This window comes from Ammospiza nelsoni, chromosome Z, assembly GCF_027579445.1.
Source record: "Ammospiza nelsoni isolate bAmmNel1 chromosome Z, bAmmNel1.pri, whole genome shotgun sequence".
Taxonomy (NCBI): Eukaryota; Metazoa; Chordata; class Aves; order Passeriformes; family Passerellidae; genus Ammospiza; species Ammospiza nelsoni.
In genome coordinates this window covers 43,083,440-43,098,093 of record NC_080669.1, presented here as the reverse complement: position 1 = coordinate 43,098,093, position 14,654 = coordinate 43,083,440, and the positions used below count along the sequence as shown (strand labels likewise).

The 14,654-nt window shown below is 36.4% G+C and overlaps 1 protein-coding gene across 3 annotated transcripts in view; it reads left to right on the top strand.

The window, feature by feature from the left end:
* Positions 1–11,636, top strand: part of SMARCA2 (SWI/SNF related, matrix associated, actin dependent regulator of chromatin, subfamily a, member 2) — a 115,914-nt gene extending 104,278 nt beyond the window's left edge. For all 3 annotated transcript variants that reach the window (XM_059491720.1, XM_059491721.1, XM_059491722.1), the window contains exons 30-34: positions 3,514–3,619; positions 4,841–4,942; positions 8,722–8,854; positions 9,958–10,100; positions 10,739–11,636. In XM_059491720.1, coding sequence (XP_059347703.1) covers positions 3,514–3,619; positions 4,841–4,942; positions 8,722–8,854; positions 9,958–10,100; positions 10,739–10,774 — 520 coding nt within the window. In that variant the 3' untranslated portion in view covers positions 10,775–11,636. The remainder of the gene's footprint in view (positions 1–3,513; positions 3,620–4,840; positions 4,943–8,721; positions 8,855–9,957; positions 10,101–10,738) is intronic.
* The last annotated feature ends 3,018 nt before the right edge of the window (positions 11,637–14,654 follow it).

Below are 14,654 nucleotides of genomic sequence, written 5' to 3'. Positions count from 1 at the left end.
TTCTGCACGTAGCCTGCTAGTTGCTAGGCAACCATAAGTGATTTTTTTTTTACTGCACATGATTTTTATGTGGTAGTTGTTGTGGTTATTATTTTCTAATTACATAAGTGAGCAAAAGGATTAAAGTCAGAGTTGCATTAATAATTACTGATTTTCACCTACTGTATCCACAACACAGCAATTTGAGATTGTTAGAAAAGATCCCATTAGTTTATAGTATGGATGCACGTATACAATGGGAGTGCACAAAAATACTTCTTTGTGAGAGTAGGTTCTATAAAAATGATAGAACAAAATAAGCTGTTATTGATCTGAGTAGACAAAAATCAGGCAGTAGTCTTCTGTCATGCCCTTAATGCTTTTTCTTTCATGACCATAAGTGATTTTCAGTAATTAATTATATCAAGAAAAATCTTGAGAGTTTCCTATGGTATTCTTAGTTTAATAGAATGTGTGAACAAATCATAGTTGGCTGGGTTTGCACTTGGAAAATGGAATATTGCTGTTTAATAATTTATGAGTTGTATTTTTAATATAAAATACCATATGAGGGTGGGTGTGTAAGAGAATGTGGATGTAAAAAGAGAAAAGAATACAGCCATGAGATTAAAAGCTATAATTACCAGAAACTACATCAGTAGGACTAATAGGCTAAACATGTTTCAAAATTTGATCAGAATTCGTTTATTAGTGGCTGTTTCATTTTTACTGAAGTAATTCTGTTCAGTATTAGACTCTGAAGCACAATTGAAGAAACCCAGCATCAGTGGTTCAGTAATTTTACTCAAATTGGAATTTCTGTTAAGGCTGCTGAAATAAAACACAGCAGTGATAGTCCTTCTATATAGTTAATCCACACTCATAGTGCACCCGAGTGCAGACAGGTAAATTACAGTGTGCTGTGTAATGGTGCAAGAGGATAGTGCTTTGTTTTGTTTTGCTTTCCTCACAATCAGTGCCTTGCATGTATAAGGTGGGCACTGATCACTTAGGAAGAGCTGAATTCTCCCTAGGCTTCTGTATAATGCTCCTAAGGAATCTGAATGTTTTGCAGATATAGTACTTCTTTTAGAGTACTTTATGTTCATTTTATAAACAGGGAATAGAAACTTAAATTTTAAGATACTGTTTGGGCACCTGAGATCCAGTTGCTGGTTTTCATAGTGTTGTGTATGTTCAGAAGAAATTCCACTGATCTCACTTGCAGCTGTTACTGCTCAACACTTCCCTCTGTGAACCAAAAAAAACCCCAAAACCAAATAAAAATGCAGTCCTCAAATTTCAAATGAATAGAAACACACATTAATTCAGTCAGTTGTGTAGAATGTATATGTAATGCATTGCTTTTCCTTGTATTGCTTCCAGTTTCACTGTGAAGGCAGTCTGTGATGAAGACAAGTTCTGTCATGTAGCATGACACAGACACAGGTGAAGAAAAGGCTGGTGCCTTTAAATCCATTGTATAAACATTTGGACAGGGGAAGTAAAAAGTAATGAATGTGTGAGTCCATACCAAAGGAGATGGCAGGTGCAGTGGCCAAAATTTCACAGTTATTTGCTGGCAGGAGAAAAATAATTAAGACTCGGCTGTGACAGTTACCTGGCCATTGTATGCTTTTGTCTATTTCATTAACAGCGTTTTTCCCAAATAAATTAGATCTGTTGGGTGAAGTTGCTAGTAGCTGCTGCTGAGCTACCAGTGCTCTCTGTGGGTATCTGTCCCAATGGCTGTAAGTTGTAGGAGGAATACCTAGACTTCACTGTCCTCTCCTGGAACATGGATGCACCATATGGATGCTGCCTTGTCTCACCTGCAGCAGCCAGGTGTGTGCCAGAACCTTGCTGAGGTGTGTGCCAGAACCTTGCTGAGACCCAGGAGGCAGCTTAGCAGCTACTGCTGAGCAGGCAAGGGCTGCTGCTGCCGCCGCTGCTGCTGGGAGTCTGACACAACTGTACACGATGAGACAGAGGCTTTTGGTTTCTAGGTCTCTGTTGAACAAAAAAATAGTCTAGCTGCCTGTTGGTGTCAAAATTTCTGTAGAATAGTGCTGATTAGCAGTCTGCAATTAGAGTATTTACATTACTGTCCTCTGTGATGGAAGGAGCAGCATTGTCTCAGGACCAAACTGAGAAGAATAAAAAATAGTGGATTAGGTGAGCACCAGAAAAGAAATGAGGAAAATCTGTTTATTCCTTCTTATTAATTAATCTATCAGGTCTATAAGAAAAATAGTACCTTCTCAAATTCTGATGTTACCTCAGGCATTAAGAAATGCGTTCTGTATAGTAAGCATTCATTACTTCCATAAAGGGGAGAGCTGTTGCCTGCTTTATACTTTTTAACACCTTTATTTTCCATTGCAGAATTGCTTCAGTTAACATTCAGTTCAGTTTTTTAGTTTAATGTCTGGTAAGATCCTACACCACTCTGAAGGGTGTTGCAAGAGAAAGCCCAGGGGAAAACCAGTAATTGGTAGCCTTCTTGCCCAACTCCTGTGGAGTTTGATGTTCCTGAGATACTGTCTGAAAATTCAGCTGAGAAAACAGGGCCTTTCTGGAGTAGCTGGGAGAGAAGGAGGCATGTGAATGTGAACTGGGAAATGCTTGTGAATGCTGTGTGTAGCTCTTCACAGGACTGCTTTTTTCTGCTGCTCTGTGAAAGTTATATGCACATGGGGGAAAAAACCCAACAAAAAACAACACAAAACAAACTAAACCCATAAGTGTCATCAGCACATTTTCTTTCAGGGTGACTTGTAGCCATGTATTATTTGGAAAATGACAAATAAGAAAATTAAAAAAAAAAAAGATCCTCAATACAAAATTGTTATAATAGCTATTAAAAGAGGATGAACAGACACATCTGAGTTATAGGCAATGTTCCCATAGTATAAAAGTTTTGTAGAAAATCTGTTGCTTTATTTCAAATGAATGAAGAAGTACAAATGGCAGTAGCGATTTTCAATATACTTGGAGTGATCTTCCCAGAAACCCAACAGTCATTAATAGAAGTTACTAGTTTTTTTGGTTGTAACATCGAGTTAGTGTAATAGCAATCAGCATTTAGTATAATGGAAATCAGTATGGTTTGCTATAATGAAGAATTACAAGATTAACTATATAGTGATAAAGAAGAAGACAAACTTAAAGAGTGATAGATGAGAGAATTTCTAAAAATTACTGAACAAGGAAACAATAAGAGTGTACTCAGCAAAAGACTGTGGAATTTAGATGCAAATCCAAATTCTTCTTTCATAAAGCTTCTTCTACATATTCATCTCTAGTGATGATAGATGTCAATGACATATTAATGGTATGTTAGGACAACAGTTTCAAATTCCAAATTGTAAGTTAATGATCTGTACCAAATTTAAAAATCAGGGTTCAGTTTCTAATTCTTTGAAAGAAAAACCATCATTTTATTCCATTATTTTAATTTTTTTCTCACTATCAGATAGTATGTGTGTGTTTTAATAATAATTTCTTTCTGTATGGCTTTATTTTTCTCAACAGTTCAGGACGGCAGCTAAGTGAAGTCTTCATTCAGCTCCCGTCTAGGAAAGAGCTACCAGAGTATTATGAATTGATTAGGAAACCAGTGGACTTCAAAAAGATAAAGGTAAGAAATGGTGGAATTTTGGAAGTGCAGGTTCCTCCATTTCTTTTTGTTTTACAGAAGTGTGACTATAACATTGTTTTTAAAATAACAGTATTAATATTTCATGCCACCTGTGTTGGTGGGTTAGACTTTAAACATTGTCACACAATTTGTTAGTAATTTTGTTTGGTGTATATTGCAGTGTATCACTGTAATTTCAAGGCCTAATCAAACTACAGTAATGTGACAGGGATGATATCTCAGTGCCTTTTTTGCAAAGACCTAATTGTGAATCTGTCAACAGATTTGGTAAAAAACACGCTGTTGACAAAGATTTCACAGTTCTACGGGAATATACCTCTACTTACGTTTAAAATCATAGAACCATAAAAATCCTGAATTAGAAGTGGTGGACACATATCATCACGTCCAACTCATGGCCCTGCACAGGACACCCCAGGAATCACACCATGTGCCTGAGACCATTGTCCAAACAGTTCTTGAACTCTGTCAGGCTTGGTGCTGTGGCCGCTTCCCTGGGAAGCTGTTACGGGGCCCAGCCACCCTCTGGGTGAAGAACTTTTTCCTGATATCCAGCCTAAACCTCCCCTGACGCAACTTCAGGCCATTTCCTCAGGTCTTAACATTGGTCAACACAGAGAAGAATTTAGTGCCTGCCCCTGCGCTTCCCCTCATAAGGAAGTTGTAGACCACAATCAGGTCTCCCATAAGTGTCCTCCTCTCCAGGCCGAACAGACCAAGTGATCTCAGCTGGCATCTCACAGGGCTTCCCTTCTAGACCCTAACCTCTTACCTTGGAAGAGCCAGGTCAGATCCAGAGTTTGGTAGATGGGGTCTAGGCGGCATGTTACAGCTTAGGTGATGTCATAATTCTATATCTTTCACTTGTGCTACAGTTACTGGGTTTCTTTCCTAGAAAGACAAAACTGGAATTCTTTTACCGAAAGAGCTCAATTTCTCTTGCTTTTAACCCTTACAGTTCACAAAGAAATTGCTCATTTTTTGCTCTTTTACGTTGATGCATTTCTTGAATAATATGCTAACAACATATTGAAGACATTCTATGTTTTAAGCAGATACTTATCTTGATGCTTAGGTAAAATTTTTTAAGAGAAAGCTTTTAGTGTGTTGAATCAAATATTAATTCATTTTCCTCTCTGCTGTTCTTCTTTCCTCACTGCCTATAAATACTTGTCTTCATTTCCTCAACAAATGCAACAGGAAAGAATTCGCAACCATAAATATCGGAGTCTTGGGGATTTGGAAAAAGATGTCATGTTGCTGTGTCACAATGCACAGACATTCAACTTGGAGGGATCTCAGGTCTGAATAAGTTAATTTCTGTTAAACATACGGGTTTTCCCTATGTAACATTTTTAGTGCTTGTTGATTACTATTTTTGTATATAAACTCTCTGTTTCAGTTCTTACTTTGAGTAGAGAAAAATGTCCACATTTTTAGAATCCAGAATTCACTGGACACTGCTGCAGTGTGTATTTTCAGAAAATTTGGTTTTAGCGTTAATTCTGAGATCAGTTTTTTCTGATCTGTGTGTAATTTAAAGCTGCAGTAAGACTCTTTGAATCTGTGGTGAAAGCAGTGTGGGGAGTGATACATCTCTTTAGGTTTTCCACAGTGGATCACAGAAATAGCAGATTTAACAGTACAGCTCTAGGACACGATGTTGAGGAAATCCATCATAGAAGGCTTTTCAGTCCTGCTAATGGAAGATAAAAATTCAGGAATTTCCATCAGTAAAGATCTATGTAGCCTCTGAAGCATCTGTTTTTTTAAATTTCTTTTATTATTGAAAGATGAGTCTCGGGTTTAGAAGGCAAACTCTTCTCTAACAGATGTTTAGCACAGACGAATGGGCTCAAAATTTGGAGCAGTGTGCTGATGCAAAAGGAAGGACTATGAAATTTGGATGGCAGATATGAAATATAAGATAGATAAGAAAGTTGTCTCACAATACAGTGAAACACAGTCTTGGATGATTTTTTTTAAACATGAGATACAAATGTGTGATGCAAACACAATATTCAATTGACCAGAGACCCTGAAGACAGCTTCCCTAACATGAAAGAGATAAAAAAGATCTTATTTGAAGGCTAAATAAAAGTAAGCTGAATGATGATGCTGCCAATAATGAATGTTTTCTTAAAATTTCTAAACATTAATGATAGCATTTAGCTAAATTGGGGAGTTTACATTAGATTTTGAGAATTAAAAATTAGTATGGAATTTATTATGAAGAATTGTTGGAGTCAGTTCATCATTTAGTGATTTATTTTAATATCAAGAGACAGAAAAAATTATTTCTCTAATATGTACATGGGATTTTTTACTGTCTTCAGTTACATGGAAGCAACTACAAATCAGCTGAAAATATTTTTTAAAGTAAATTAATTGTGGTAGAATTCTTAGGACAAAATTTTGCTACATATTCAGATGTAGTTTTTCAGTTTACTGCTTACTCATATAGCAGTAAAATGGCTCTAAGTATCTAATTATAACAAGAGAGGGGAAAAAAGTGAAGGAAAGTTATTAACAAAAAGTATAAATGAGATTTCAAAAAATGGTAAAGTTCGGTAGAGGAGATAAAAAGAGGTAAAAAAACCACAGTAGTGAAATGGGGAAAATAATGAAATTATTCACATCAGAATGACTCAACCTGCTTACAGAAGACTGGTGTCTTGTTAGGCAGAAATGGTAGAATTGAGAGGAATAATACTGAGTGGATAGAAGTGTTAGTAGATATTGCTACTCTGTTGGGGTTTTTTTCTTTTTTTTTTTTTTTATGTAAAGTTCTCAGAGCATTCATTTTTATTTACCCTGAGTTACAGGACACTTCTGCAGTAGTCCTCCAGTTTTCCAGGCTTCCATGATGCCTTGTGTTCTTTGTAATAATCCTGGTCTACATTTGCCCTGACATTACAATTCACTTCAGTAAATTAGATTATTTGCGTGTGCACTCAAAACAAAAGAGCTAATTCAGGTAGTTGTTTAAGCACTCAGTGAACTTCAAGTGTTCTCTTATTGTGGTGCCTGCTGCTTTTCCTTGGCGTAAAGCAGTTTCATCTGAGATGGAACCATATTCAGGGTTTTCATGGATAGAATGACTTTATGTGTTTAGGCTTTTGTCCTCAATAAAACTTCAGTGTTTTAAAAAGCTTTTCAAGTTATAGTAGTCAAATCACACACAGATGCATACAGGGTTAAAGATGTTTGTATGTCTCTTCAAACAAAAGATTTCTCATGAATGTTGTAATTTGTTGTGAAGTTCTTTTGTTGTTGCTTCTCCCTTTGTGAAGGAACTACTGTCATGGTTGCTTGATTTTTTGAAACCTGTTGGAATTGGGTTTCTGTCAAAATAATAAAATTTCTATTTGCACAGCTATTCGTGAAGCAGCCACAGTGGGATTTTTGTGTATCAAAATATATAGGAATATTGCAAGTAATTCCAGATAAAGAAGGTTAAAATAATTTTTGAAACCTCTGTATTTCATTAGAAAACTGTTTGAAAGTCTAGGTCACATTGATGCCCTAAATATGTAGTGGCCAACATTAAAAAAATAGAATGTTGTACAGGTCTTTAATTCTTTTCCTCTTAGAAAAGTGTTTTTGTGAGAAAGAGAAGGTTAGTTGAAAGAGCCATTCCTAAGAACAATTAATATGCTAGGTTTATGTATATGAAAAGTAAATAGTTCTCAAGAGGAACTTGGTAGGTTCTATCAATAGCTCATTTGAAAAGAAGTAGGTATAAGAAAAAGTCAATTATTATTTGACTTTAAGGAAGGAAGTTCTGGAGTCTCATAGCTCACTAATGTTGTAAGGTAGGAGAGCATTATTTTTTATTGATAATAGATACATAAAAATTTTACCATGATTAACAGCAGTCAAACATATCAAAACAAAAAGCACAGAGGAACCCAGAGAATGGGGAGCAATCCACGATGAAAGGCAGTTTTTCAAAAAAAACACTTAGTGGTCAAGTGAGAAAAGTAGGAATTGGATATTTCATGTTAAGTATTCTGAACAAACTTTTTTCTAATTCAGCCTGTTGAACCCACAAAGTATTAGAGCACTTGTATCACATTTAGGATACAGACTGCATAATGGCAGCCAAAATCCTTCCATTATTTTTGTCACAAATACCTTGTGTTGCTTTATACAAGGAAGTGTGTCATTGAGCCATAGGAGTAGAATGACAGACAGCCGAGGTAGATGATGATGATGATAAAATCAAATACAGTTTGTGACTCTGTACTCTTCTAGGAATGATTCTTAATTTTTTTAAGCTGAATTGTGCAGCGCTTGTCTTCTGACATTTTACCAAAAAAACCACACAAGGTCATTTGTTCAGGAGATGACAAAGAATCTGATACTCAGCAACACAGCAATATTTTTACTTTGTTAAATCTAAGAAATATGTTACAAGCCAAAAGTAGTCACTCTTGAGAATCCCCTCCTGCTGGAGGTTAAAGAGAAAATCTAATGTACCCAAGATACTCTGGATACTAGAGAATGTTTGAGAGCACATGTTCAGTTCAGAGGAAGCCTCATTTTTTTTTTTTCAGTCTTTTTAAATCTGAGAGGAAGGAAGGGATGAGCTGCTTGGGATAAATTATTTTCCTTGTAGCCTCTTTGAATTTCAGAAAAAAAACTAAAGATAATTAAATGAGGGTTAGCCATTTGTCATTATTAACTATATTGTCAGATGATAACTCGTGTTTTAATTATGCTGCTTACTACTGAAGTCTGTTCCTTTGGCAGGTTTTCAAGGGTGTTATGATCTGATGAAAATGCACCATAGTTCCTATGGTAGTAGAAATAATAAGAAAAACATTAACTAGACGTTTTAGATGTAATACCTTGTAAGAGTTGTTTCTTTGCAGCTCACTACTGACAAAATTCTTAATTTAGAGCATGAGGAGTAAATGCTGGCATTTCTTATACAATTCATGCAACAGACATTATTGCTTGGTATTTGAAAAGGCCATGTACTCTGTAGACTTGCACTGGAAATTTAGGTCTATGCTGTGAATTTCTGATTCTGCTTGACTTCATAGTTCTGACAGAGGTTTGTACCTGTACTGTAGATCTATGAGGATTCCATTGTTCTTCAGTCTGTGTTCAAAAGCGCAAGACAGAAGATAGCCAAAGAAGAAGAAAGTGAGGATGAAAGCAATGATGATGAAGAAGAAGATGAGGAAGAAGAATCAGAATCAGAATGTGAGTCCCCAGCTAGATACTGACAAGGAAATATCTCAGGGGATGGAAGAGCAGGTTTTGCTGCTTTTGCATGGAGACTGATTATAAGGTTCTATTTTCTATTGGTAGAAGTTTCTTACTAAGGTTGCTTAGGTGTAACATTGTTTTGGTCTCTCAACTTGGTGTTCTGGCTTACTTCTATTTAAATTACTCCTAAGCAAGAAACAATTTGTAGAGGTGCTTTGTGGGCAACCATAATTGCTTATAAGCCCTTCAGGGCCTGTTCATGCTGTTTGTAAATGGAAGTGCCTGGAAAGGCTGGAGACGATCTTTATCGGCAAGCGGTCAACCTTCAGGCACGATGTGACATACAAAGTTCATCATATGGTTAAGAACCACATGATGTTGAAAACACTCTTCAGTGTGACAAGGACTAAGTGAAACTCTGATTGTTTCAGAACACTCATTAAGTCACTGTAGGTTTGGAAACATGATGAAGTGGAGAAGGATGATTCCTTCATTGCACTTTGTGCCATCCAGTACATCTATCCAAATTCCAACTACCCCATTTTTCTGGTTACAGAAGCTGTATTGCTTGGCCCTGAGTTACCCTTACAAGTGTGTGGTGCAAGCATGCAGCTTCAGTAGATCATTTGGAAGTGAGTGGATATTCTGGAATCAGAATAACATGTGCTTTAGAAACATGTTAACTCAAAATTCACCAGTAACCTCCACACAGAATTTCTGTACTTTAAAATACAAAAAAAAAAGTCTGTTTATACAAAGGCTAAATATTTCTGTGGTAAGGAAGAAAATACTTTTAAATGTATATCTTTTCAAAGGACCGTATACTACCTATGTATACCATACATTCTGAGAATCAAACGAAAATGGATATGGTCATCTAAAAGTTAGTCTTTATAGTTTAATATATTAGTGTTATAACTATTAAAAACAAGAGAAATAAAAGCAAATACCTCTTGCTTTTTGTTCCACAGTCCGTGTAAAGTCAGAGGGGAATGCCTTTTCAGGCTGCTACTAGAGGTGAATTTCTGTAACAAGAGACAGCATTTAAAGTTGATATGTGAATGTTACAATAATGTACGCTGTTGAACTTTTTGCAGCAAAATCAGTGAAAGTCAAAATCAAGTTGAATAAGAAGGATGAAAAAAGTCGGGAGAAAGGAAAAGGCAAGAAGAGGCAAAGCAGAGCAAAAGCCAAGCCTGTCGTGAGTGATGATGATAGTGATGAGGATCAAGATGAAAATGTAAGTTTTGTTCAGTGAGACTGTGGAAGTGGTTACAGTGATTGCGTCTCTGCCCTGTCCTGCTTGCTGTCAGAATTCTCAACTATTCATGCTTAAGCACGTATTTAACTTGTAGTGATCATCCTGAGAAAATTGGGTGGGGGTGTTAACTGTACCTGAGGTGTTTATGAGATCTGATCCCAGTGCTGGAAGAAAAGAAGTCTAAGAAGTTTGGATCTTATTTCTTCGAGCTGTTCCTACATTCATTGAACCTTTAAGTCTCATGGTCTGTTTGCTTTTGTCCACAGATGAAAAACTTACAGCTTGATTACTTTTTACTTTGTTTTAGTGGGTGCTTCTATTATTGCAACAAATGAAAATAGATGTCTTGCCAATTGTTTTTAAATGTCTGGATAGAAAGAAAGAGCTGGTGTTTCTTGACTCTCTGTCTTTCCTCTCTAAAGAAGTCTACAGCAATTAGATGAAATTTCATGAAAGAGAAATACTAGATAACACAGTACCTTTCTTCAGGCTATCTTGATTTGTCACTTTAATTGTCGTATTTCTTCCTCATACATCCTTTTATTTTTCCTTCTTTAACAAATTCCACAGAATAGCTGGAAAGAATTTCTGACTTGTCTTGTGTCTCTTACCTCTAGGACCAGTCGGAAGCAAGCGGAAGTGATGATGAGTGATCCATAGGGTTTATTTTCTTGGCAGAACTGACCCCTTCCCCTTCTCTTCTCTTTTCTCCTATTTTACACCCAGTGAATTCTTTTTGTCAAATAGACATCGGGTTGTTTCTGTATTCTCATTCTCTATAAATTAGCTTTAGGATAGTGCCAGACAAACGTATGATATCATGGTGTAAAAAAGGCAAAAAAATGTAACATATTGTGACCAAATGGGCCTCAAAACAACAACAAAGAAACCTTTTGAGGGAAAATGTGGGTTGATAGTATATTTCTATGGGCTGGTTTTGACTTGGTAATGGTTTGATTGTGCCTGGTTTTATCATTTGATAAGGTTTTTTTCAGTGGCATCAGAAAGACAACAAAAAAAAAGTCTTTTGTAGCATTGATAACCAGGAGAAGTCATTCAAAACCACTGGTTATTTTATTTTTCATCAGGCCGTTTTCAAATTTTTTATTTGTCCTGTATTGGTTTTTTACACTGTGGTACATATATGCGACTTTGTTTAATAGCTTATAAATGTTCAGTAGTTAGCTTTCATACACCTTACCCCATATACATTTTTCCACTTTATGCTTGATGATCTTCAGAAAAAGCCTTTTTGAATTGTATCGAATTTATGTCTACTGTAAACTTTGCTTAACTTTTTTTTCTCTATTAAAGAAGTTGGTTTAAAAATGCTATTGAATATTGCAATCTATATAGTGTAACGTATGGCTTCTTTCATCAGACTGATCTTCTATGTTACCAATGTGGATTATCACCTTTTCCCTAAAGTGTACTTAATCTTTGCTTTCTTTGCACAATGTCTTTGGTTGCAAGTCATAAGCCTGAGGCAAATAAAATTCCAGTAATTTTGAAGAATGTGGTGTTGGTGTTTTCCTAATAAAGAGATGCAGCCTTGTGTTACAAGTTCCACAAAAATATTTTTGTAATAGCAATGAGAGAGCAGGAGTATCTCCTGCAGAGAAGTCCACTTTGGTCCTTCTTCAGTGTAAAATTCAAATATCATAAAAGTGTCTTCTGAGATGGAGGGAAGATATGCGATACATGTTAAAGAATAATAAAATTGAAGTAGAAGACTGGTACCTTGATATAAAAGCATAATTCATTATTTATTTACAATTAAAGTGATAAAGCAATAAAATATTTTTTTATTTTTCTTTCTGGAAATATATATCCATATGCCTTAGTGGGCATGAATACAATTATTTATGCAGGCAGTCAGACCACCCAGAAGTCAGTTTATTTAAAGTCTTAGCTTGCGGTATCACAGTGGTGATGCAACATGATGCAGTAATCTAAACGTTTGAACTATATATTTGCAGTTAACATTGCTACTCTGCAAAATCAAAACTTAGATTTGAGCATATCTTGTGTAAAAAATGTACAAGCATAGAAGCCTCTTTGTAAGCAGAACATTTCTTTGTTATATGAACTTCTGAGAGTGTGTCTCCAATAAAGCTCTTCATGCTGCCTTGCAGTATGTTAACTGTTTCAGATTTCTGTAGCTCACTTGAAGAGTGATCAGTAAGTTGGACTGGTGCCCATTTGATTATATTAGCCCTGCACTGAGAGAAGTCAGCTTTGCTTAGCTTCAACAATTTCAAACATTTTATTCCTAGCGCGAATTGAAGACCCAGTATTTCACAGAGAGGTTTCATTGATCACAGAGGCTCACATTGATGCTACCAAGTGTCTGAAGACAGCATTACAAAGAACCAAGTCCTGGTGGACACCAAGTGAGCCAACAATGAACACGAGTGCATTATTTTTGCAAAAAAGGTATCCTGGACTGTATTAGGGGGAGTGTTGCCAGCAGGTCCCGAGAGGAGATCCTTAACTTCACCTCAGCAGTGTTGAGATGTATCTGGAGTGCTTTGTCCAGTAGTGGACTGCATCTGAAGAGAAGACATGGACATACTGGAGACTCAAGTCCAGGAAAGGGGTACTGACATAGTTCAAGGACTGGAGCACATGACATACACAGGGAGTCTGAGAAAGCTGGCACTATTCAGCATGAAGAGTGGGCTCAAAGGCATCTTGTTGATGTGAATTAGTTTTGGGAAAGGGAAGGTGCATGGAAGGCAAAACCAGGATCTTTTCAGGACAGGACCAAGAGGCAGTGGGCACACACTGAAATCACGGGCAGTGCCTATGAATATTGTGAAACTTCTACTTTGAAGGTGACTGAGCCCTGGAACAAATTCCCCATAGAGCTTTAGTCTTCCTTGGAGATAGTTAAAAGCCACCTCTAAGTGGCCCTACTTGAGCAGAGGGATTGGACCAGATGACTTCCAGAGGTGCCTGCCTATAGTCCTGTGATTCTGTGATGCAGGATAATTTAGTTTTCAGTGACAGTTTCATAAGATCATACATTCCATAGAGAGATGTTATTTTTTCCCTGCAAAATGAACCAAATCTAGTAACCTGTTACGCATGACAAAAATCATATAGTGGCAGTCACTGCTGGCCTAGACTGGATTTTAAAACTGACAGCTTGGATATAAAAGGCACAGTATCACATTACCCATCCCCAGAGTCACTGATGACTTTGCAGTGACCCAGTTTCATTTATTTTTCAAGAACTCATTATTTGCAGATGAGTGTTTAGCTGGATAAAGAAAATTAACTAAGATGCAACACTTCTGTTGAAATTGAAAGTAGCTTTGGGTTTGGTCAATAACTGTAAATCATATTATGATACCAGTTTGCATGAAGAAATACAGTTGAATTCTTACTGCAGCTTCTTTTACCAGCTTTAAGTAATTTCAAAATATTTTTAATTTCCTCTCTTAGTTTCAGAAAACCCTCAGAAGACCTGCAAATATTTTTTGACATTAAAATAAAGTAGATTTAGGATGTAACACATGCTTATGCCTCCACTGCTGTTGGTCCTGTTATTTTGCTTAGGATTTTAATTCATTCTACCAGAGTAGAATTTTAATTGCTATCTGGCTGTTTCTCTGTATGAATTTATTGTATTTTTCAAGTTGAATTGTTTTCCTGGCAATCTTAGTACATTATTTACAAAAAAAAAGAAAAAAAAGGTACTGGGAAAATTGTTGTCATGTGTAACTTTCCTAATTGTTTACCAAAAAAAGGAGAAAATCTTTACTTAAATTACAAATCTGTGTTTAAGGTGGAAATATTTTCTCCTTTACAGAATTCCCTCTCTAGTACAAAGTGACAGGTAAAACACTTGAAATGCCTTTTGGACTGTACCCATTAAAGTGCAGTGCTACAGTCCATACTGAGGAAATCTAGCTCATTTCCTGCTGCAGTTTCAAAAATAGTGTAATAAAATTGGAAATGGTGTAGCTTGGGCTCTGATGAAGACAAGAAAAGTGAAGTAAATAAAAGATGTTTTCTTGACACATCGGTTTCTCCTGGGAAATAGGCAGCAGTTTAAGTGGGCCAGATGAAAGAAATTTAACATCTTTTATACATTTCAGATGCTATTAATAAAATTTATTTTCCCCTCACATCTTCTGAAAGAAACAAAGAAAATACAGATTCTTCTCATCATTGATATAAATTACTTCCTCCTTAAATATGTCTGGTCCTCAGTGCAAAGTATTTCTCACTCCCTCAGCTCATGAATGAAGCTGACGACTGGACTCAATGATTGTGAAGGCATGAAGACACAGCAAATGCTGCCACAGCCTCTGTGCACACTGAGACAAAGGCAGAGCTGATGCAGGTGGTAAGTCTCAGAGTTGTGTGCAGTTACTGAGCTGTTGATACATGCTCAGTCCTGCCAACTATCTGAGCATTAATAGCTCTGTTAATAATGCCCAAGCTAATGTCACTTCTTCATGAGTGCTTGGATGATCAGGTTTACCAAACATAGTCTAGCCTGAAAAACAGAATACTAAAAAC